A 22,555-nucleotide genomic window follows, 5' to 3' on the forward strand; every position below is an offset into this window, starting at 1 on the left:
AGAAATGGCATTGGTTTGGGGAATGGCAGGCAAGATTGACTTCAGGTGATATCTAACTGAAACAAGTTGAAGCTAAATCTTAGCCTTATTGTAACCACAAACATCTGAGCTTTATTCTTTTGGGGTGAGAAGCTTCTGAAAGGTTTTCGAATAAAGGAATAGGAGGCCAGTGTTGTTTTAGAAAGTTGTATAAAAGATGATTTCAAAGGAGGGAAGATTGCAGCAAGGGGAAAGGCTTTGCAGTAGTCTTAGTAGGATAGTGAGAGTCTTCATTAAGAAAGTGGCACAGGGAAAGAATATGAGAAGCATTACATAATTTATAGAACCTGACAATTGATTGGACATAGAGAATTAATAAACAAGGAGGGAAATGGATTCAGGGTTGGGAGATAACCAGAAGATTTTCAGGCTTAGGGAAATTATAAGGTTGTTTTTAGATACTAATTATTAGGTACTTTTGAGACAATCCATGAATGAATATTCCCTGAAAATATATAGAACCACACCTTTAGATCATAAGTTCAAATATAATCAGGGGTGCCTGGGTGGCTCAGTCGGTTAAGTGTCTGACTTTGGCTTAGGTCCTGATCTCACAGTTCGTGAGTTCAAGCTCCATGTCAGGCAGGCTCTGTGCTGACAACTCAGAGCCTGGAGCCTGCTTCAGACTCTGTGTCTCCATCTCTGCCTGCCCCTTCTCCACTTGCACTCTGTCTCTCTCTGTCAAAAATAAATAAACATTAAAAATATTTTTTAAATAAGTTCAAATATAATCAAAGAAATATTTTTTCACTGAAACATACTTATTTCACCAAAACATAATATCAAATATATCAAGCCCTAATTTTTAATCTAGTATCTGAAATATTCATATTTAATACTATACACATATACACACAAACACATATGCAATTGTTCATATAGTTTGTAAAAGTTATGTTTATATGTAGTGTTAATCCTTAAATAACTTATTTTATCCCATATTTATATTACTGTACACATTGGCTACATCTTTTGCTGTTTCTCATTAGAGTTTTTCAGAAGGAAAGATTTTTTGCCCCCTGAGAGATTTCAGTACCATTTTATCTAATTGTTCCTTATGTTAAACTACCATATTATAAGCTTCTTTGGAATCATAAAATAGTAATGCAGTTACCTCTTAAGGAGCTGTGAGTTGTTAGGCCATTATAGCTTGGTGGCATTCTGCTGACTGCAGATTGGTGAACAAGAAGGGCTGACATTAAGACCATTTCTTCTACACTATTTCATAAAAACATTACCGGTATGTCTCTTAGTAAAATGTTGATGTTATTAAAAATTCAAATGTAAGGAGTTTAGTGCAATTCCACGCTAATATTACAAAGAGGACTTGTCAACAGTCAGATGCATAAGACTAAGCGAATTTGCACACTATTTGAGCTAAATCTCTAATAAGCCTCTTCTGCTAATTGGACTTAACATTTATGTTACTAAATGAGAAACGTTTTGGCTGCCATATAGGATAGTAAGACCTACCCAATGGAATAAACAACTAACATCTGTTATCCTGTCCTGCTCCAGCTTGGCTTTTACCAGTTAAGTACATCAGCCCTGAAGTCAAGGTTATCAAATATGTGAATCTCTGGCTCAGCCATGTCTATGTGAAGTCAAAGAAATATCACATCATGAGTAAAGACCAGCCAACCAAAAGATACTAGATACAGCTGGTCCATTTTGTTTTAACCTTTACAGACCCTACGACCAGAAGCAAAAACTAGTCGAGGTTATAATCTTTGTAAAGTTTTAACGATAACTATTTTTAGAATTAATTTCACTCTTTAGCATTAGAATTTTATGCTGATAATTGTTAGGTTAAAGATAATTATTTTTATAATACATTTATATTTATTTTCTTTTTAAAAAAGAAGCTAAATTTGGATTTGGCTGACCTTCGGAAGGAAAAAGAAGACTTACTGAAGAAACTGGAGTCCTCATCTGAAATCACAAGTTTGGCAGAAGAAGTTTCCCGAGTAATAGTTCCACGGATACAAGTTACATCACTTGGTCCTTCAAGGAGCATGGATTTGGAGATGAAGCAATTGCAGTGTAAACTAAAGGTGATTATAAATTTATTAAACATGAAAATATATATTAGGGTTTTGAAAAATGTTTATTTATTTATTTACTTTGAGAGAGAGGGAGAGCACAAGCAGGGGAGGGGAACCGAGGGGGAATCCCAAGCAGCCTCCACGCTGTCAGCATGTAGCCAGATGCAGGGCTCAAACCCACAACCCGTGAGATCATGACCTGAGCCGAAATCAAGAGTCAGATGCTTAACCGACTAAGTCACCCACGTGCCCCTTAAGTTAGTGAATCCTTAAAGACATGTTTATATCGATGCTAATTTTTTTAATTCTACTAAGGGTAAATTATGGCATAAATAATCCAAAAATTATTGATTCTATATTTGATCTGTTTTAGCCTAGTAGATTCTTATATGGTAACTCATAACACTACTCTCTGAAAAATGACAAGACACCATGAAATCCTAGGATGGTGATAGAAACTGGCCATTGTCATTTCTCTTCTGCCGAACTCCCCCTCTGCCCTCCATTCCTCCCTGCACTGAACAGAATCCTTTCTGTATCTACATAAGTTTAATTGCTTCCCTCTACACAATTGCTGCTATTTTAATTTGGTTGTTGTTGGTTGAAAATGTGGAAGGAGGAGGGAAGTGGAGGGAGGGAGAATCCCTGAGCAAAGGTGGGTTAGTATAATAGATTTCAGTGAGTTACGCCTGAGAGTAAGAATGACAATCAGTGTTCTTTTTGTTTATAAAGAATTCTAAGTCCGATTGAAACTGTCAACAACTTAAAAATAAGGCTGACTTTAGTTTAAATAGAATTACCTTGTAAGAAACAGGATTTGTGACTTCTGATTGCAAAGTTTATTTTCATACTGTTTAAAACAAGCTCGTTTATTCCTCACGTATTTAATTATTTTGTTCAGTGGGGATTGCTAGCAGGTAGCTAAAAAGACAGTGTGTTTGGGACCATCACTGTAATGAGAGTCACTAGAAAGAAAGTTCTGGTTGGACATGCACAGAATACATTAGGAACAGAGTACCTATGACTGTTAAGAGAGTATTAGAATATTGAATTATCAAACACTCAGTTGTTTTTAATTCAAAAGATGATACATACATTCTCCAATAATATCTTTAAATGAAGGATTGCTAAGTATAAAATAGTATAAAGCTTAAAGTAAATGATTGTATCATTACTTGAAAATATTTTGCTTTGTTAATAAGAATGAGATATACACAGTGGCATTAATTTAGACAATTCTTGAATACCATCATCTTCAGACAGTTCTTGTGTGCATAACTTGCCTCAACCACTACATTTTATAAGTTTAAAATACCTTGTGTAATAGAAACATGAGAAAAAATAGTTGCGTAAGTTTTGGTGTATGTGGATGTATCTTCTTAAAATGCATTTCTGTCTGTGAAAAAGTGGAATAAAATGTACAAATTGAACATTTCAGTGTTAGGTTACTATACAGTGTTAGGTTACTATACTATCATAGAGGCTTTAATTCATGGTTCTATGATTCTTCTTACATTTAAGTCTTCATGCTCCTAATAAAAGTTTAGTTTTCAATAAGATAAAATAGAATGTTGGATCCAATAATACCTAATCTGACCTCTAAATTTTTTTAAGTTATTAATAGCTTTAAGTCGACTTATATTTTACTTATGTGATTTTACATACTGTTAATGTCCTAACTTAATTTTTGGAAATAATAGACCCATATCAATATCTATAAGTTATTTACCTTATGGTTTCCCATGGTGTCAGTTTTTACCTGTATATAAATCTCTCTTTCACTTTGGAGGAATGTGTGAATCACAAAGGTAGGACTATGAGGATGCCTGGAGCATTTAGACCACACTTGATGTATACTTGAAGTGTCCATGAGTAGCCTGCAGTCCTGGAACACTGGCCCGCGACAAAAGGATAAATCTCTACTTTTGTCTTGTTTCATGTTTTAATATGGAAATACCTTAGAAGACCAGTACCTTAACGTACATAATACTCTGTGCTACTACAGATTTCTGTTTTGATATTCTATTAGTTTGCTAGGTCTGCCATAACAAAATACCAGAGACTGGGTGACTTAAATAATAAAATATTTTTTTCTCATAGTTCTGGAGTCCACAATTCCAAGATCAAGGTATCGATTAGGTTTGGTTTCTTCTGAGTCTTTAGAATTATTGCCTTGTAGATGGCCACCTTCGCTGTGTCTTCACATGGTAATCCCTCAGTCTGTGTGATTCTGTGTTTAATCTTCTCTTCTTGGAAGGATACCAGTCATATTGGATGAAGGCCCACCGATATGGCCTCATTTTACTATACTTACCTCTTTAAAGGCCTTATCCTAACACAGTGACATTTTGATGTTCTGGGGTTAAAACGGCAACATATACATTTTGAGGGGACACAATTCAATCCATGACAGATATCAAATCGTTAGCACAATAATTTTCCAAGAAATGACTTCTTTTCTAGTTGATGTTTTTATGCTAAATTTTTAGAAAAACTGGTTAGATTTGTATATATTAAAGGCTTATATACATCTTTTTTATTTTATCCAAGTAACTTTAGACTTTTCTGTATAAACTCTTAGGTGTACTTCTCAGATATACGTGATACATTCAGTATCATTTGAGTGCTCATGTTATTTTCTGTATCTTCATTTTTACCCATATTAGATATGTTTCTTCAAGGTACCCAACTTTATATAGATAGATGATCAAATATTTAGAGACATACAAATTCCTTCCAGTGAATGTTATATATATGCATATACATATACAATATACCAATATACATACATGTATGTACATATATATACCATTATTTTGTATTAGTTTATATGTAGTTATATACACACTTTGAATTGAATAGTACTCTAATTTATATTTGTGATTCTTTGACTTCTTGATTGTTGAAAGCATCCCTTTTGATATATACCGTGTTCTTTTCCAGTTTCCCAGTAAGTTCGTAATGAAGCATAGTAGTTTTTAAACTACTGTTCCTTTATATGTAACCTGTTGCCAGGCTGGTTCTAAGTCCTTTACAAATAGTAATTCATTAATCCTCATTTCTACCCTGTGAAATAAGGTCTGTTATTCTATTTTACTTTTGAGAAAGCAGAGACACAATAGGTAAGTTAATTGTCCAAGGTCACTAAGCTACTAAGTGATAGAGCTGAGATTAGAACTCAGTCCATCTGACTTCAGAGTCAATGCTTTCATTCATTACACTCTGCAATTAAAAAAAAAAAATGTTTAACAAACTTAGATAGGAAAGCTCTAACCATGATGGATTCTTACCATTGTGACATTTTTGACATACATGTTTTACTCCAGATTTGAGGTCATGCTGCAGATAAATTTTGTATAGCAAAAATGGAAAATGCTAGAGGCCCTGGGTTTTGATCACTCTTTGTGCATTAACTTCTTATGGGACTCTACTGAGGAAATAACTTCTCCAGAGGTTGAAAGCAGGCATACCTTTCTACCCACTCCATAAGGATTTTTAAGGATCAAATGAAGTGGCTCTGAGATTTAGAGATTCTAGAAAAAGTATATATCAAGCTGGTGTTGTTTTATTTACTGTAATTCAGTAATCCCTCAACTATCCAGAAGCCAGAGTTATAGCATTTTCAGTCACCTAAAATAACAGCCTTAAGTCTAAAAACAACTACCTTAAAATCCACTTAATTTATTCCACTGAAGATATTGTCAGGCTTCATTTACTGCCCGTTGTGTTTTATTTTAAGTACCACTCTAATAAGTCTATTTGTTTAACTTCTGAGCCGAAAATATCTCAAAAGTAGCGAATGAGAAGTAGGCATATTAAGGGGCAGGATGATTGTTTTCAGTCAGGAATATGGGAAAAGCAAGAAATGTCGACCAACAGACCAATAGAGCAACAGAGAAAAAGAAAATATTAAAATGTTAAGGTAAAAACACAAAATTAGAAAAACAGCACTCTGGGACCATTTAGAGTAGGGGTAAGTTGCCATTTATATCATAATAGTTCCAAAAGACATGACTATATAATGATATAGTGATACTATAATACAGCAATATAATATATATAATTATACAGTGATTATAATATATAGCTATATAGAAGTATCTCTATTAGCTTAATGTAATTATAGATGTTCATATTTCTAAGTGAGTGAACAATCATTCCAGAGAGAATTTAAGATTAATAATTAAAGCAAAAGCTTCAATTATCTGCTAAATTCACTAGTGTGGAATTTCTTATTCTGGCAATTCACATCATATATGCTGGAAATTTAGATTGCATTACACAAACATTTAATCAAAATTTTTAAAATTCAGTCTACTTGCCATGTTAAGGTTTTTAAGCCTAAATTTTTAAGAAATTTATATATTTAATGTAAAAGTTAAAATTATTTCAAAAATTTTATTCACATATTCTATACCAATAAGATATTTAAAGTCTGTCTAATGAATTTGACTTGTATTTAAAATTTTTTTTTTCAATGTTTATTTATTTTTGGGACAGAGAGAGACAGAGCATGAACGGGGGAGGGGCAGAGAGAGAGGGAGACACAGAATCGGAAACAGGCTCCAGGCTCTGAGCCATCAGCCCAGAGCCTGACGCGGGGCTCAAACTCACGGACCGCGAGATCGTGACCTGGCTGAAGTCGGACGCTTAACCGACTGCGCCACCCAGGCGCCCCTTGACTTGTATTTAAATGGTGTGAGCAATGGTTTCATGATTAATTGTTTCATCTTTACAGATTTACAATTTTTTTTAGCGTAAGTCAGTCAAACCTGGGAATAGCTCTAACAGAAACAATTGATTGTAGTTACAAAGAAAGATTAGCAAAATAACTATTCCAAATATATTTAAAGCTATCATATTTTATTTTATTTATATCAAGTTAATACTTCTAAATTTTAACAAGTAACTTAATGTATGTTATTACTGTCTTGTAGGTGGAGAAACTATAATATCAGACACACTAGGTAATGTGTCAGATTACTTATCTACTTAGCACTTGAGTCAAAATTGAAAGTTAGGGTTCCTGATACACTAGTACCTCTGGCTCTTGGGCTGTGCATTAATACCACAAAGCTGTTCTGCTTTGAAAAACTCATGTTTATGCATGAATATTTTAATAATAAATAGTATGATCAATAAATTCAAGTAAGGAAGTATTCAGTATCCCTAAGATTCCTTATCAGTTATCTATTACTGTCTGTCTTCCCTGCAAGGTGATCCCAGGCAGCATTCCAAGAGCCAAAGGTGTAGCTGCAAGGGTTTAGGCCCAGCAGCTGGTACTTGCATAATGTCATTTCTGCCACATTTGCCTTGGTCAAAGCAAATCACAGGCCAGACCAGACCAGGCTTAAAGGTTTAGAAGATGGATCCCTCTTGATGGGAGGAGCAGCAAAGTATTTGTGACCACATTTAGTCTGTTACAACAGGTTCTTAGTAAATGAAGCTTTCATTTCACGTGATCTTGTTAGCCTATCAAAATACTAAATTAATCACATGCACATTTACATTTTACAGAGATAGTCCTTATTCCTCAGAAAGTACTTTGGGTGTGTACTTTTTGTAATTCTTATATGATGGCATTCTTTTGTGGTTTTGGTGTGTTATATGAAAATTTAGTATATCATAGTACTTCTGTTAAAACATATAAAATAAACCATTTAAAAATATTAAAATATACAAGTATATTAAAATGCCCTTCTTAATTATAATCAATTTATTTCAATATTATTATTCTTCATGAGAATGGCATTTATTTTGATGCTGCATTTGACCAAAAATTGAAAAGTTTATTTGATTTTATATGTGTTTTTAATCTAGAATGCAACTAATGAGCTCACTAAACAGTCCTCAAATGTGAAGTCTCTGAAATTTGAACTCCTAGCAAAAGAAGAACACATAAAGGAAATGCATGAAAAGTATGTTCTTGATATTTTTATCCATTGTATTTGGTGCCACCTAGTGGTAGTTAACTCTATTAAACATTGCACGCAAGAAACAAAACCCCATGTTAAAAATTAGCTTTTCCTTCCTTCGTGTTTAAGCCTCAATAAGATGAAAGTTCAAGGAATATTATCTATAAGCATAGTTGATGACAAGCTATTTAATATTTTTTAATTAGAGTAAGAATATTTAAAGTTATATTTTCCTTCTTAGAAGTAACCATTTAATTTTGAATGTATATAAATTAATGACCTAAAGACTACGAACAAAACACTTCTGAATGTGGTAATTCTTTGACCAAAATTATATATGTAGGTTGATCTCAAATTGGATTTAATGCCTAAGCTTATAAAGCTAAGGTGGAAGAAAAGGAAAGTTTTTGTTGGTCTCTAAAATAAATGGAAGATTACAAAAGTTTGTATTTTATGTGTTGTTGTTTTTTTTTTAACAAAAAGGGGTTTAAAATGTCCTATCTCACTGAATCAAAATGATTTTCTCTGTATATTTATAGATGTATGAGAGCTTAGGGGGTGATAACATGTTTAGGTGGAATGCCAGTCTGTCCCTGATAATTTGAGAATATATACATATGTATTAGCAAAATAATGCAGATACATATATACTACATTTTAAGTGAAGATCACTTAGAAGTGATATTAACAGATGAAACTACTGACAAAAATATTGGTTAATTTTGTAAACAAAGTATCTTCAAGTTTATTTATTAGCATAAGAGGCAGTCTTATTTACTATCTAATAGTGAGGGCCCTAGAGAAATAGTCTTTGAATCCTAGTTCCTCTACCTGCCAGCTCTGTATCTCAGTTTAATAGTATTAGCTCGTAAAATTCTTGTGAAGATTAAGAGAGAGCGTGCAAAGTGCTTGTAACAGAGACTGGCACCTAATGAGCACTCAGTAAATGTTACCTGTTATGATTTAGTAGGCACAGTAATAGTTGTTTCTGCAGCTACCATTTCATATCTGTCATCAACTTAAGCTAAACTGATATGTCAGTTCAATCGTACGTGATATTAAATTAGAAGATACCATGCCTAATTTTAGTGTTTTTGTATCATAAGATTTTACATTTGTTTGTTTATTAAAATACAGAATTATTTTCTATCAGTGCTATGCTTTTTAATGATCTCTGAATATCAGTTTGATTTTTCTGAGCAATGCAATAATATAATTTAAATATAATTTTATTTTATTTTTTATCTTTTATTTTGAGGGAGAGTGCAAGCAGGGAAGGAGCAGAGAGAGAGAGGGGAGAGAGAATCCCAGGCAGGCTCCCAGTGCAGAGCCCAACACGGGGCTGATCGTCACAAGCATGAGATCACAACCCAAACCAAAATAGTCAGATGCTCAACCAAGTGAGCCACCCAGGCACCCCTAAATATAATAATTTTAATTTTTCATAAATTTTGTCAATCTTTCTCAATTCTTCTATTTTTATGCCTTAATGCATATATATTATACTGTAATTACCGGTCACAACTGGATTTTAGATTTTATAAGTACACAGAGTATGAATAGATCAGTACTCCATCTCATGCAAATATCTTATTAATTTGCAATTAATATCAGTTAGCATTTAAAAATTAAGTATTTTCTATCTCTCTTATAAAATCTCTTTTTTCCCCTTCAAGGATATCTCGAATGGAGAGGGATATAACCATGAAAAGACATTTGATAGAGGACTTGAAATTTCGACAGAAAGTAAATTTGGAAAGTAATGAGAGTATTAATGAAATGTTAGAAAATCTTGAAAAAAAGGTATCAATTTTTATGTTCTCTGACAGTAGAAAATACCACTTTTCTCTTACCTTCTTAACTTGAATATTCAGTCTTAATAAATTCCTAGAAAATATTCATAGAATACATGTCTGCTGTTACATAATTACATTGTTTGATCTGAAAGTACGTTATTTGTTTTAAAATTCAAAACTCTAAAATGTCATACATAATATAGTCACACGTTCTCTTTGTATTTGTAAATACATGAGAGGATAATCACGTTTAATTTTTAAAACTTTCAATGTTTCTGGGTATATAATTACATTTTATTTAACATTTTAAAGTTGAATTTATACAATTTATAAATTATTTATTTGCTTTAATTTACTAACATTTATGATAGAATCAAGCATATATTTTTAAATGAAAAAGGTAATAACCAATAACTACCAGAAGATCTTTAAAAAGTGTACTTACCACAGTTTTTTAAAAGTGTACTTTTTCCTTGGATACACTTAATTCAGTATACTTAGGAAGAGAGCTTTATTTAACATAGTTGTATATCTGGCCTCAAAGTAGAAATCAGCAATTTGCTGACTAAGAGATATTAAAAAAAAAAAAAAAAAAAAAAAAAAGGTGCTATTTGCACAACTCCTAAAGCAGCTTGTGCTCTGGCATTCACTAAATGTTATCCACTCCAGAGAGAGCATCTCCCTTACTTTTCTTGTTGGAGATAAAAATCTAAGTATCTCTTAGCTCAAATGGATTTAAGAAAGAAAATTTTACATGAGCAAGACAAATGCATGTGGATTTTCTTTCTCTTTCTTTTCCCACACACCCACATAAATTATAATTACTTCCTATAGGTTTTTTCAGTGTTATCACTGAAATTTTGCTGATTTTTAAACTTTAATAATCATTTCAGATATAGTCTTAGAATCTGTGTATAAGTAATTATATCTTTAGTGGCATTAAATGAAAAAAGAAAAACTATTTCTTCTTTCAAATGTATAATAACTATGTTACATTATTATTTAATTTTATCCTAAAAAGTACATGTTATATTGGAGATAGAACTGAAAGTTATCCATGACTTAAGAATTCAAGACAACCAATCCCCTGCTTAAGGAGGTTAAGGTTAGTAATTAAAGGAAACATAGTTAAAATTAGTATTGTATTCATACATTTTTGTGCATTTTTCATTTTGCTATTGATTTAAGGATTTTAGTCTCATTCATAGTGAGTTCTCCAAATCTAATTTACTTGAATTTGATATCATTTATATTTTTTTGCTCTTATTATTTAAATGTGATATCATTTATGAGAAAATAAATGAAATTAGACTTATTCATGGATCATTTGGTTTCTGTTGAAACAAATAGAGTATACTCCTAGAATGGCTTTACCAATAATAGTTATCGTTATGCTTTTAATGTAGGTGAAGACACTAACTGAAGAGTGTTCCAACAGGAAGGTGTCAATTGATTCACTAAAACAGAGACTCAGTGTTGCTGTAAAGGAGAAGTCACAGTTTGAACAGATGTATCAAAAAACTAAAGAGGAATTAGAAAAAAAGGTATGCTTTTCAGACATGTTAGCTTAGAAATGGAATATAACCATATCTTTTTCATTTTTAAAACTGTAATTTTTTTCTGCCCAAAATTACTATGAACAAAACTGTTCATACCTCTACATGAAACACTAAGCATTTGTTTAACATGAAAGGTAATGCTATATTAGAGAAACAGATTTTGTATCTTAATAATTTTTTTTCATTTTTTTAATGTTTATTTTTGAGAGAGAGAGAGAGAGAGAAGGCACACACAAGCAAGGGAGGGGCAGAGAGAGAGGGAGAGAAAGGATCTGAAGAGGGCTCCATGCTGACAGCAGAGAGCCTGATGTGGGGCTCAACCTCACAAACCATGAGATCATGACCTGAGCCAAAGTTGCACGCTTAACTGACTGAGTTACCCAGGTGCTCCTTGATAATGTCTTTTAAATGAATACTACTATTAAGACTGGCAAAAGTGGATATAAATTTTTTAGATCCGCCTAAACTTATAAACTAATTAAATATTTCCATTGACATATGAGATCTTTTGGTCTAAAATAGCTTCCATGTCTTTAATGATTTATAATTTTTTAAAAATAAACTAATTTTGATGATAAATATATGAGAATATGTGCTCACCATATTTTATTGAAAATAAAAAAACCATCAATTTAACCCAAATAAAAACAAACACATACATAAAAAGAATCATGAAGTCATTTCTTTATCTAACATGAATAACTAAATCTTCTAAATATGTTTATGAATTATTTTTTATTCTGTGATTACCGGTCTTTTGCAGGATGTCAAGCTTGGTCTCCTAGTATCAAAAATAAGTGAGACCGAATCTGCAATGGCAGAAATTGAAACAGCAGCATCCAAGCATCTTCAAGGATTAGCACTGAAAAGTGAGCAGGCCCTAGAAGGTGCACAAAAGAAGTTGCTCTTAGCCAATGAGAAAGTGGAGGAGTTCACCATCTTTGTGAAGGTTTGAATTATTTGCAGTTTACTAACTCGTGCTTTAGTTCAGGCAGAGTGGTGGCCTACTTGAGATGATTTGGGATACTTTGTGATTTCTTTCTGCTTTCTGAAAACCATAAAACATCTTCTTCTACCTTACTCTCCACATTGTTCAATTTTTGTCTATAACAGATCTGGTTTTATAGCTTGAGCTTAAAATTTTCTACCCTGTTTTTAATATTCTTTTCTTAATGTTAGTTCAGTTATGAAATTGCAGTAATCACATAAGACAGATTCTAAGATGAAATAATTAAGTCATTTCCATTTTACTCTCCTTTTGAAAATCCAGCAGGAACAATCAGAAACTTGTCCCAGGTTTATTGAAGCTCAGAGACACCTCAACCCCAGTCCATAGTCTGTCAGACATGGAATGGGTAAAGGAATGGTAAATGACTTAGCAGAAAAAAAGGAAGACAAACCTAAGTGCCCTCAAAGGCTGTACTCTCTAGAAATTATCTGACAGCTGAAGAATCCCCAGAAAGGCTCAGTAATTGGCTATAAGGAACCACTGAGGGTGATGGAGAAGGGAAGGATACAGGTGGTTTCTTTGAAAGTTTTTATAAGAAGCTTTTAGGCCTGTGGTCTGTAGTTTTGCCCCATACGTTTGGACAGAGCTCTTCCCTTAACTCTTCTGTGAGAGCTGAGGAAGAGCAGCTTTGGTTTCAGAGACACCAGGCACTGAAGACCAGGAATCTGGTGATTGCTGCTTCAGTCCCACTGTAAGTCATTTACACCTCTATGTGGTGCCTTTTCTTCTGCCTTGTATTATAGCTAGGAAAGGAATCCATTGCCACTAGAGATTATGAGTCTTTTAAAGTCAAAGACAATGTTTTATCAATTTCCACCTTCACAACATCTACTTGGTGCCTTGCAAAATAGTTGGCATGTGATAAGTAATGATCACTACCTAATCAAGTTAAATTTCCATTAGAAATGTAAGATTTCTTTTAAAGTTTATCTTTCTTTATTTTGAGAGAGAAGGAAAGCAAGCAGGGGAGGGAAAGAGAGAGAGGGAGACAGAATCCCAAGCAAGTTCTGCACTGTCAGCATAGAGCCCAGTGCGGAGCTCGAACTGACAAACCATGAGATCATGGCCTGAGTTGAAATCAAGAGTTGGGCACCCAACTGATCGAGCTACCCAGGTGCCCCAGAAATGTGAGATTTTAATGATACTTCTTTGGCCTTTAAAAATAATCACCAAAATAGTTTGATTACAGTGGGAAAGCAACTCTTTCTCTCTTTTCTCCTGTAACCACGCTGTTCTTTTTTCTTTTTTTTTTAACAATTTTTGATGAGATTAAGTTCTCATGCCATTGTGTCCTTCAGAAGGCATGCATGATTAAAAACTGGCATGTCATATACTACAAAGCTATAGTAATCAGTATGGTACTGGCACATAAATAGAGACATATATCAATAGAATAGAGAGCCCAGAAATAAACCCATGATCATATGGCCAATTAATCTTCAACAAAGGAGGCAAGACTAGGCAGTGGGAAAGACAGTCTCTTCAATAAATGGTGCTGGGACAACAGGATAGCTACATGCAAAGGAATAAAACTGGTCCACTTTTCTACATCATACACAAAAATAAATTCAAAATGGATTGAAGAGCTAAATGTAAGATGTGAAACCATAAAAATCCTAGAAGAGAGCACAGGCAATAATTTCTCTGACATTGGCCATAGAAACATTTTTCTAGGTATGTCTCATGACGCAAGGGAAATAAAAGTAAAAATAAACTGTCGAAACTACATCAAAATAAAAAGCTTTTGCACAGTGAAGGAAACCATCAACAAAACTAAAAGATAACCTACTGAATGGGAGAAGATACTTGCAAATGACATATCTGATAAAGAGTTAGTATCCAAAATATATAAGGAACTTATACAACTCAACACACAAGAAAACAAGTAACCCAATTAAAAAATGGGCAGAAGACATGAACAGACATTTCTCCAAAGAAGATATCCAGATGGCCACCACATTAAAACATGCTCAATATCACTCATCATCAGGGAAATGCAAATCAAAACCACAGTGTGATATCACCTCTCACCTGTCAGAATGGCTAAAATCAATAATAAGAAACAACAAGTTTTGGTGAGGGTGTGGACAAAAGGAACCCTCACGCACCATTAGTGGGAATGCAAACTGGTGCAGCCACTGTGGAAGGCAGTATGGAGGTTCCTCAAAAAATTAAAAATAGAATTATCATATAACCCAGGAATTCCACTACCGGGTATTCACTCAAAGAATATGAAAAACTAGTTTGAAAAGATATATGGACCCCTATGCTTATTGCAGCATTATTTATAATAATCAAATTATAGAAGCAACCCAAGTGTCCCATCAATGGATGAATGGATAAAGAAAATGTGGTATATAGATATACAATGAAGTATTACTCAGCCATATAAAAGAATAAGATCTTGCATTTGCAACAACATGGATGGACCTAGAGAGTATATTGCTAGGTGAGCAAAGTCAGAGAAAGATAAATACCATATTATTTCACTCATGTGTAATTTGAAAAACAAAACAAATGAACCAAGAAGAAAGAGACAAAATAACAAGATTCCTAACTTGGAGAACAAACTGCTGATTACTAGGCGAGAGGTGGGTGAGGGGATGGATGAAATAAGTAAAGGGATAAGCGTCTGACTTCAGCTCAGGCACAGTTTATGTGTTTGAGCTCCGCATCAGGCTTTGTGCTGAGAGCTTAGAGCCTAGAGCCTGCTTCAGATTTTGTGTGTCTCAGTCTCTGCCTGTCCCCTGCTTGTGCTGTGGCTCTCCTCTCTCTTTCTCTCGAAAATAAATAAACATAAAAATGTTTTTAAAAAATGTAAAAGAACTGACATAGCATAGCCCTAGAAATTTACTTAAATATATGATATATTTTCAATTTATGGAATCTTTATAAAAGGAAAATTTAAACTATACAATAAAATAACAATGCTACTTCCTGTCTCCTTCCCCTAATAACCCCACTATTATTTGTATTCTTTATTCCTCTAAAAATTGGCTCTTAAAATTTTTTTTAATTTATTTTTTATTTTTTTATTTACTTTATAATTTACATCCAAGTTCATTAGCATATAGTGCAATAATGATTTCAGGAGTAGAATTCAGTGATTCATCCCCTACATATAACACCCAGTGCTCATCCAACAAGTGTCCTCCTTAATACTCCTTGCCCATTTAGCCTATCCCTCTACCCACAACCCTTCCAGCAACCCTCAGTTTTTTCTCTATATTTAAGAGTCTCTTGTGTTTTGTCCCCCTCCATATTTTTATAGTTTTTGCTTCCCTTCCATTATGTTCATCTGTTTTGTATCTTAAATTCCACATATGAGTGAAGTCTTATGATACTTGTCTTTCTCTGATGAATTTCACTTAGCATAATACACTCCACTTCCATCCATGTTGGTGCAAATGTCAAGATTTTGTTCTTTTTGATTGCCAAGTAATACTCCATTGTATAGTATACCACATCTTCTTTACCCATTCAATCGTTGATGGACATTTGGGCTCTTTCCATACTTTGGCTATTGTCGATAGTACTCCTATAAACATTGGGGTGCATGTGCCCCTTCGAAACAACACACCTGTATCCTTTGGATAAATACCTAGTAGTGCAGTTGCTGTGTCATAAGGTAGTTCTATTTTTAATTTTTGAGGAACTTCCATACTGTTTTCCAGAGTGGCTGCACAGTTTGCATCCCTACCAGCAGTGCAAAAGTGTTCCTCTTATTTCTGTCATTGTCTGAGTTGTTAATTTTAGCCAATTTGACAGGTTTCTCATTGTGGTTTTGATTTGTATTTCCCTGATGATGAGTGATGTTGAGCATTTTTTCATTGTGTCTGTTAGTGATCTGGATGGATGTCTTCTTTGGAAAAGTGTCTATTCATGTCTTTTGTCCATTTCCTCACTGGATTATTTGTTTTTGGGTGTTGAGTTTGATAAGTTCTTTATAGGTTTTGTATACTAACCCTTTATCTGATATGTCATTTGCAAATATCTTCTCCCAATCCATCGGTTACCTTTTAGTTTTACTGATTGTTTTCTTCGCTGTACAGAAGCATTTTTTTTTTGATGGGGTCCCAATAGTTCATTTTTGCTTTTGTTTCCCTTGCCCCTGGAGACATGTTGAGTAAGAAGTTACTGTGTCTGAGGTCAAAGAGGTTTTTGCCTGCTTTCTCCTCTAGGATTTTGATATCTTCCTGTCTTACATTTAGGCCTTTCATCCATTTTGAGTTTATTTTTGTGTATGGTGTAAGAAAGTGGTCCAGCTTCATTCTTCCACATGTTGCTGTCCAGTTTTCCCAACACCATTTGCTGAAGAGACTGTCTTTATTCCATTGAATATTCTTTCCTGCTTTGTCAAAGATTAATTGGCCATATGTCTGTGGGTCCATTTCAGCATTCTCTATTCTGTTCCATTGATTTGTGCATCTGTTTTTGTACCAGTACCATAGTGTCTTGATAATTACAGCTTTGTAATACAGCTTAAAGTCTGGAATTGTGATGCCTCCAGCTTTGGTTTTCTTTTTCAGGATTGCTTTGGCTCTTCGGGATTTTTTCTGGTTCCATACAGATTTTAGGTTTATTTGTTCTAGCTCTGTGAAGAATGCTGGTGTTATTTTGATAGGAATTTCTTTGACTATATAGATTGCTTTGGATAGTATCGACTTTGTAACAATTTGTTTTTCCAATCCATGAGCTTGGAACATTTTTCCCTTTTTTGTGTGTGTCTTCTACAGTTTCTTTTATGACATTTCTATAGTTTTCAGTGTATAGATTTTTCACCTTTTTGGTTAGGTTTATTCCTAGGTGTTTTATGGTTTTTAGTCCAGTTCTGATGGGATCAAGTCCTTGATTTCTTTCTGCTGCTTCATTATTGGTGTATAGGAATGTGACCAATTTCTGTGCATTGATTTTATATCCTGTGCCATTGCTAAATTCATGAATCAGTTCTAGCAGTTTTTTGGTGGAATCTTTTGGCTTTTCCATGTGGAGTATCATGTCATCTGCAAACAGTGAAAGTTTGACTTCCTCCTTGCCAGTTTGGATGCCTTTTACTTCTTTGTGTTGTCTGATTGTTGAGGCTAGGACTTCCAATACTAGGTTGAATAACAGTGGTGAGAATGGACATCCCTGCCGTTTTCCTGACCTTAGGGGGAAAGCTCTCAATTTTTTCCCATTGAGAATGATATTAGCGGTGGGTCTTTTGTTTATGGCTTTTATGATCTTGAGGTATGATCCTTTATCCCTAGATTCTTGAGGACTTTTATCAAGAAAGGATGCTGTATTTTGTCAAATACTTTATCTGTGTCTATTGAGAGGATTATGTGGTTCATATTCTTTCTTAATGTGATTTATCACATTGATTGATTTATGGATATTGAAGTAGCCCTGCATCCCAGGTATAAATCCCACTTGATCATGGTGAATAATTCTTTTAATGTTATGTTGGATTTGATTGGCTAGTGTCTTGCTGAGAATTTTTGCATCCATGTTCATCAGGGAAATTGGTCTGTAGTTCTCCTTTTTTTAGCGGGGTCTTTGTCTGCTTTTGGAATCAAGGTAGTTCTGGCCGCATAGAATGAGTTTGGAAGTTTTCCTTCCATTTCTATTTTTGGAACAGCTTCAAAAGAATAGGTGCTAACTCTTCTTTAAATGTTTGGTAGAATTCCCCTGGAAAGCCGTCGGCCCTGGACTCTTATTTTTTGAGAGATTTTGATTACTAATTCAAATTCTTTACTGGTTATGGGTCTGTTCAAATTTTCTATACCCTCCTGTTTCAGTTTATGTAGTTTATATGTTTCTAATAATTTGTCCATTTCTTCCAGATTGCCCAATTTATGACATATAACTGCTCATAATATTTTCTTATTATTGTTTTTATTTCTGCAGTGTTGGTTGTGATCTTTCCTCTTTCATTCTTGATTTTATTTATATAGGTCCTTTCTTTTTTCTTTTTGGTCACACATGCTAGGGGTTTATCAGTTTTGTTAATCTTTCAAAGAACTAGCTCCTGGTGTCATTGATCCGTTCTACTGTTTTGTTTTTTTATTTCAATAGCATTGATTTCTGCTCTAATCTTATTATTTCCTGTCTTCTGCTGGTTTGGGGTTTTATTTGCTGTTCTGTTTCCAGCTCTTTAAGGTGTACGGTTAGGTTGTGTATCTGAGACCTTTCTTCCTTCTTTAGGAAGGCCTGGGTTGCTATTTACTTCCCTCTTATGACTGCCTTTGCTGCATCTCAGAAGTTTTGGGCTATCATGTTATCATTTTCATTGACTTCCATGTACTTTTTAATTTCCTCTTTAATTTATTGGTTATCCCATTCATTCTTTAGTGGAATATACTTTAGTCTCCAAGTATTTATCTTTCCACCTTTTTTCTTGTGGTTGATTTCAAGTGTCATAGCGTTATGGTCTGAAAATATGCGCGGTATGATCTTGATCTTTTTGTACTTGTCAAGGGCTGATTTGTGTCCCATTATGTGATCTATTCTGGAGAATGTTACATGTGCACTGGAGAAGAATGTGTATTTTGCTGCTTTAGGATGAAATGTTCTGAATATATCTGTTAAGTCCATCTGGTCCAGTGTGTCATTCAAAGCCATTGTCCTTGTTGACTTTTCTGCTTAGATGATCTGTCCATTACTGTAAGTGGGGTGTTGAAGTCCCCTACTCTTATGGTATGATTATCAATGAGTTTCTTTATGTTTGTGATTAATTGATTTATATATTTGGGTGTTTCACATTGGGGGCATAAATGTTTACAATTGTTAGATCCTCTTGGTGGATAGACCCCTTAATTGTGATATAATGCCATTCTTCATCTCTTGTTACAGTCTTTAATTTAAAATCTAGATTGTCTGATTGAAGTATGGGTACTCTGGCTTTCTTTTGGTGACTATTAGTATGATAGATGGTTCTCCACCCCCTTACTTTCAATCTGAAGGTGTCTTTAGGTCTAAAATGGGTCTCTTGTAAACAGCATATAGATAGATCTTGTTTTCTTATCCATTCTATTATTCTATGTCTTTTCATTGGAGCGTTTAGTCCATTGACATTTACAGTGAGTACTGAAAGATATGAATTTATTGCCATTGTGTTGCCTGTAGAGTTGGAGTTTCTGGTGATGTTCTCTGGTCCTTTCTAGTCTTTGTTGCTTTTGGTCTTGTTTTGTTTTGTTTCCTCTTTTCTCCCCTCAGAGAGTTCCCCTTAAAATTTCTTGTAGGGCTGGTTTAATGGTTACCAACTCCTTTAGTTTTTGTTTATCTAGGAAACTTTTAATCTCTCCTTCTACTTTCAGTGACAGCCTTGCTGGGTAAAGAATTCTTGGCTGCATATTTTTCCAATTCAGCATGTTGAAAATATCCTACCACTCCTTTCTGGCTTGCCAAGTTTCTGTGGATTGGTTTGCTATGAACCTGATCTGTCTTCCCTTATAGATTAAGGACTTTTTTCCCTTGCTGTTTTCATAATTCTTTCCTTGTCTGTGTATTTGTGAATTTGACTATGATATGCCTTGTTACTGGTTGGGTTTTTTTTAATCTAATGGGAGTTCTCTGCTTCTTGGATTTTGATGTCTGTGTCTTTCCCCAGGTTAGGAAAGTTTTCCACTATGACTTGCTAACATAAAACTTCTATCCCTCTTTCTCTCTCTTCATTTTCTAGGACTCCTATGATTTGGATGTTATTCCTCTCTAATGAGTCACTGAGTTCTCTAATTCTTATATTGTGCTCTTTTGCCTTACTTTCCCTCTTTTTTTTTGCTTCACTATTCTCCATAATTTTGTCTTCTATATCGCTGATTCACTGTTCTGCTTCATCCATCCTTGCCACCGTCAATCCATTTGAGATTCCATCTCAGTTATAGCATTTTTAATTTCATCTGACTAGATTTACTTCTTTTATCTCTGCAGAAAGGGATTCTATGCTTTTTTTCAACCCCAGCTAGTATTCTTATTATCGTGATTCTAAATTGTACTTCAGATACCTTGCTTATATCTGTGTTGATTAAGTCCCTGGCTGTCATTTCTTCCTGCCCTTTCTTTTGGGGTAAATTTCTTTGTTTTGTCACTTTGGAGGAAGGAAAAGAATTAATAAAATAGAAAATTAAAACTAAAGAATTAAAAACAACAGAAAAATTCTTATAAAGGAAGCTAGTTCTAGGTGTGTTTTGGTTTGGTTGTTGGAAAAAGCTTGATAGAATAGAGAAAAAAGGGAAGGAAAGGCAAAGGGAAACAAAAGTAAGAAAATGTTTAAACTTTTAAAAAGATGTATACAGGGGTGCCTGGGTGGCTCAGTTGGTTAAGCGTCTGACTTTGGCTCAGGTCATGATCTCGCAGTTTGTGAGTTTGAGCCCCGCGTCAGGCTCTGTGCGTGTCAGGCTCTGTGCTGACAGCTCAGAGCCTGGAGCCTGCTTTGGATTCTGTGTCATCCTCTCTCTCTACCCCTCCCCCACTTGTGCTCTGTCTTTCTTGGTCTATCAAAAAACAATAAACGTAAAAAAATTTTTTTAAAGATGTATACAATAGAATAGAATAAAATGAAATGAAGAAAGTAACAGAATTAAGAAAAGTATTAAAAAACTGTAAAAAATGTTTTAATTTAAAAAAACAAAATAAAATTTTTTTCTTTTTCTGTATCCAAAAATAAGAAAAGAAAAAGGAAAGAAAAGACAAAAACCAAAACCAAAAAAACCCAAATAGGACCAGTGAGCAGAATGAAATCCGAATGAAATTACATCCAATTTCCCCTAGAAGTATAAGTATACAGCACTTTATAGTCCATACACTAAGCAGGAGGGGAGACTTATGGTGGTCCTCTAAGGGCTGAGCTTGGTTGGCGCAGTTGGGGAGGGCTTGGTGTTACAGGTCTGTTCTCCAGTAGGTGGCACTGTGTAGCTTACTGGGGTGGATCATTGTGGCATGAGTGCAGGGGTATGCACATGTGCACAAGTGGTAAAAATGGAGTCACCCAGCTTTCCAGTGTCTGGTATCAGAACTCTGCACTCTCACTAACCAGCAATCAAGAACCCCTAACTTTGTCTCCGGCTCCCATCCACTCTCTGCTTCTACACTGACTGTGTCCAAGCATCGGCCCACTAGGCAGCACCTCCTTCCTGAATTATATTTCATATGGGGCTGTGTTTCCAAACCCCTCACCTCTGAGAGCCCAGCCTCATGGACCCACTACGCCCCTCTGGGGGAGGGTCTTGTGGAGCAATGGCCAGGTGCCAGCTTCCCCCTGGGAACATCATAGGGTCATGCTGCTGCAGAGGCTCAGTGGTTGTGGCTGGGTGCCTGCTTGTCCCAGGAAAAGTTTGTGGGATTGCAAGGTAGCAGAGGTTTAGAAATTATGGCAAAACACAACACTCAGCTGGCACCAGATTTCACTGCCCCCTGGCGTCTTTTTTCCAATCCCAGCAAATGTGGCTGTTCTCACGGATCACTGGGACCTTTGCCTGTGGGGAGGCCCCGCAGCCTCTACCAAATGTGCTCCTGGCAAGGGAACCACCTCTCCCCATGTGGCCCACGGACCCCTCAGACCTCACTTCCTGCTCCTGGAGATTCACCCTTCCCACCAGAGCATGGCCAGATATTGACCTGTGGAATTTTCAACACTGCTTCCCCCTGTTGATAGAGTCCTAGTGGTACTGAAACCCTCTGCTTTCTCCTCTCTCCCTTTCTTGTTCAGTCACTCTTTCTCTTTCTCTCAGCTTCTTTCAGGGGGAGTGCTTTTCCTGGACTCTCCCTTCTTTCTGTGTCCTCTCTCCACAAAAACAGCTCCCTGCCCTCTGCAGCTTCTGTCTCCCCCAGTTCACCTCTCCACACTGCATACCTGCCAGTTCTGTGGTTCAAGTTATGCAGATTGTTGTGCTAATCCTCAGGTCAATTTTGTAGGTGTGCAAAATGGTTTGGTGCTGATCTAGCTGCATTTCAGGGATGAGAGAAGCTGAGAACTTTCAGGCTGCTCCACCAACTTGGCCCCTCCTGCTTACAAAATTTTATACCACTGTTAGTACCCCATTTAGAACAAATCCCTTACTTTGTTTCTTTGGAAATCATAGATACCTTGGGAGTTTTCTCATTTTAAAAATATCTACAAAATGAATGGAATAAAACACTTTATGTGTTTTATCTCTTTTAACAAAGGTTTCAACTGATACAAAGTCAAACAATAAGCCTTGCCTCAGAGGAC

The 22,555-nt window shown here is 35.0% G+C and overlaps 1 protein-coding gene across 1 annotated transcript in view; it reads left to right on the forward strand.

Moving 5' to 3' along the window:
* CNTLN (centlein) overlaps window positions 1-22,555 on the forward strand; it is a 317,305-nt gene that overhangs the window by 261,115 nt on the left and 33,635 nt on the right. The window contains exons 19-23 of the mRNA XM_047064802.1: window positions 1,902-2,093; window positions 7,905-8,002; window positions 9,676-9,802; window positions 11,202-11,339; window positions 12,118-12,303. Coding sequence (XP_046920758.1) covers window positions 1,902-2,093; window positions 7,905-8,002; window positions 9,676-9,802; window positions 11,202-11,339; window positions 12,118-12,303 — 741 coding nt within the window. The remainder of the gene's footprint in view (window positions 1-1,901; window positions 2,094-7,904; window positions 8,003-9,675; window positions 9,803-11,201; window positions 11,340-12,117; window positions 12,304-22,555) is intronic.

This window comes from Lynx rufus, unplaced genomic scaffold (assembly GCF_022079265.1).
Source record: "Lynx rufus isolate CCGP_SWC_20201006 ecotype Redwood Valley unplaced genomic scaffold, mLynRuf1.p SCAF_10, whole genome shotgun sequence".
In the NCBI taxonomy this organism is placed as follows: Eukaryota; Metazoa; Chordata; class Mammalia; order Carnivora; family Felidae; genus Lynx; species Lynx rufus.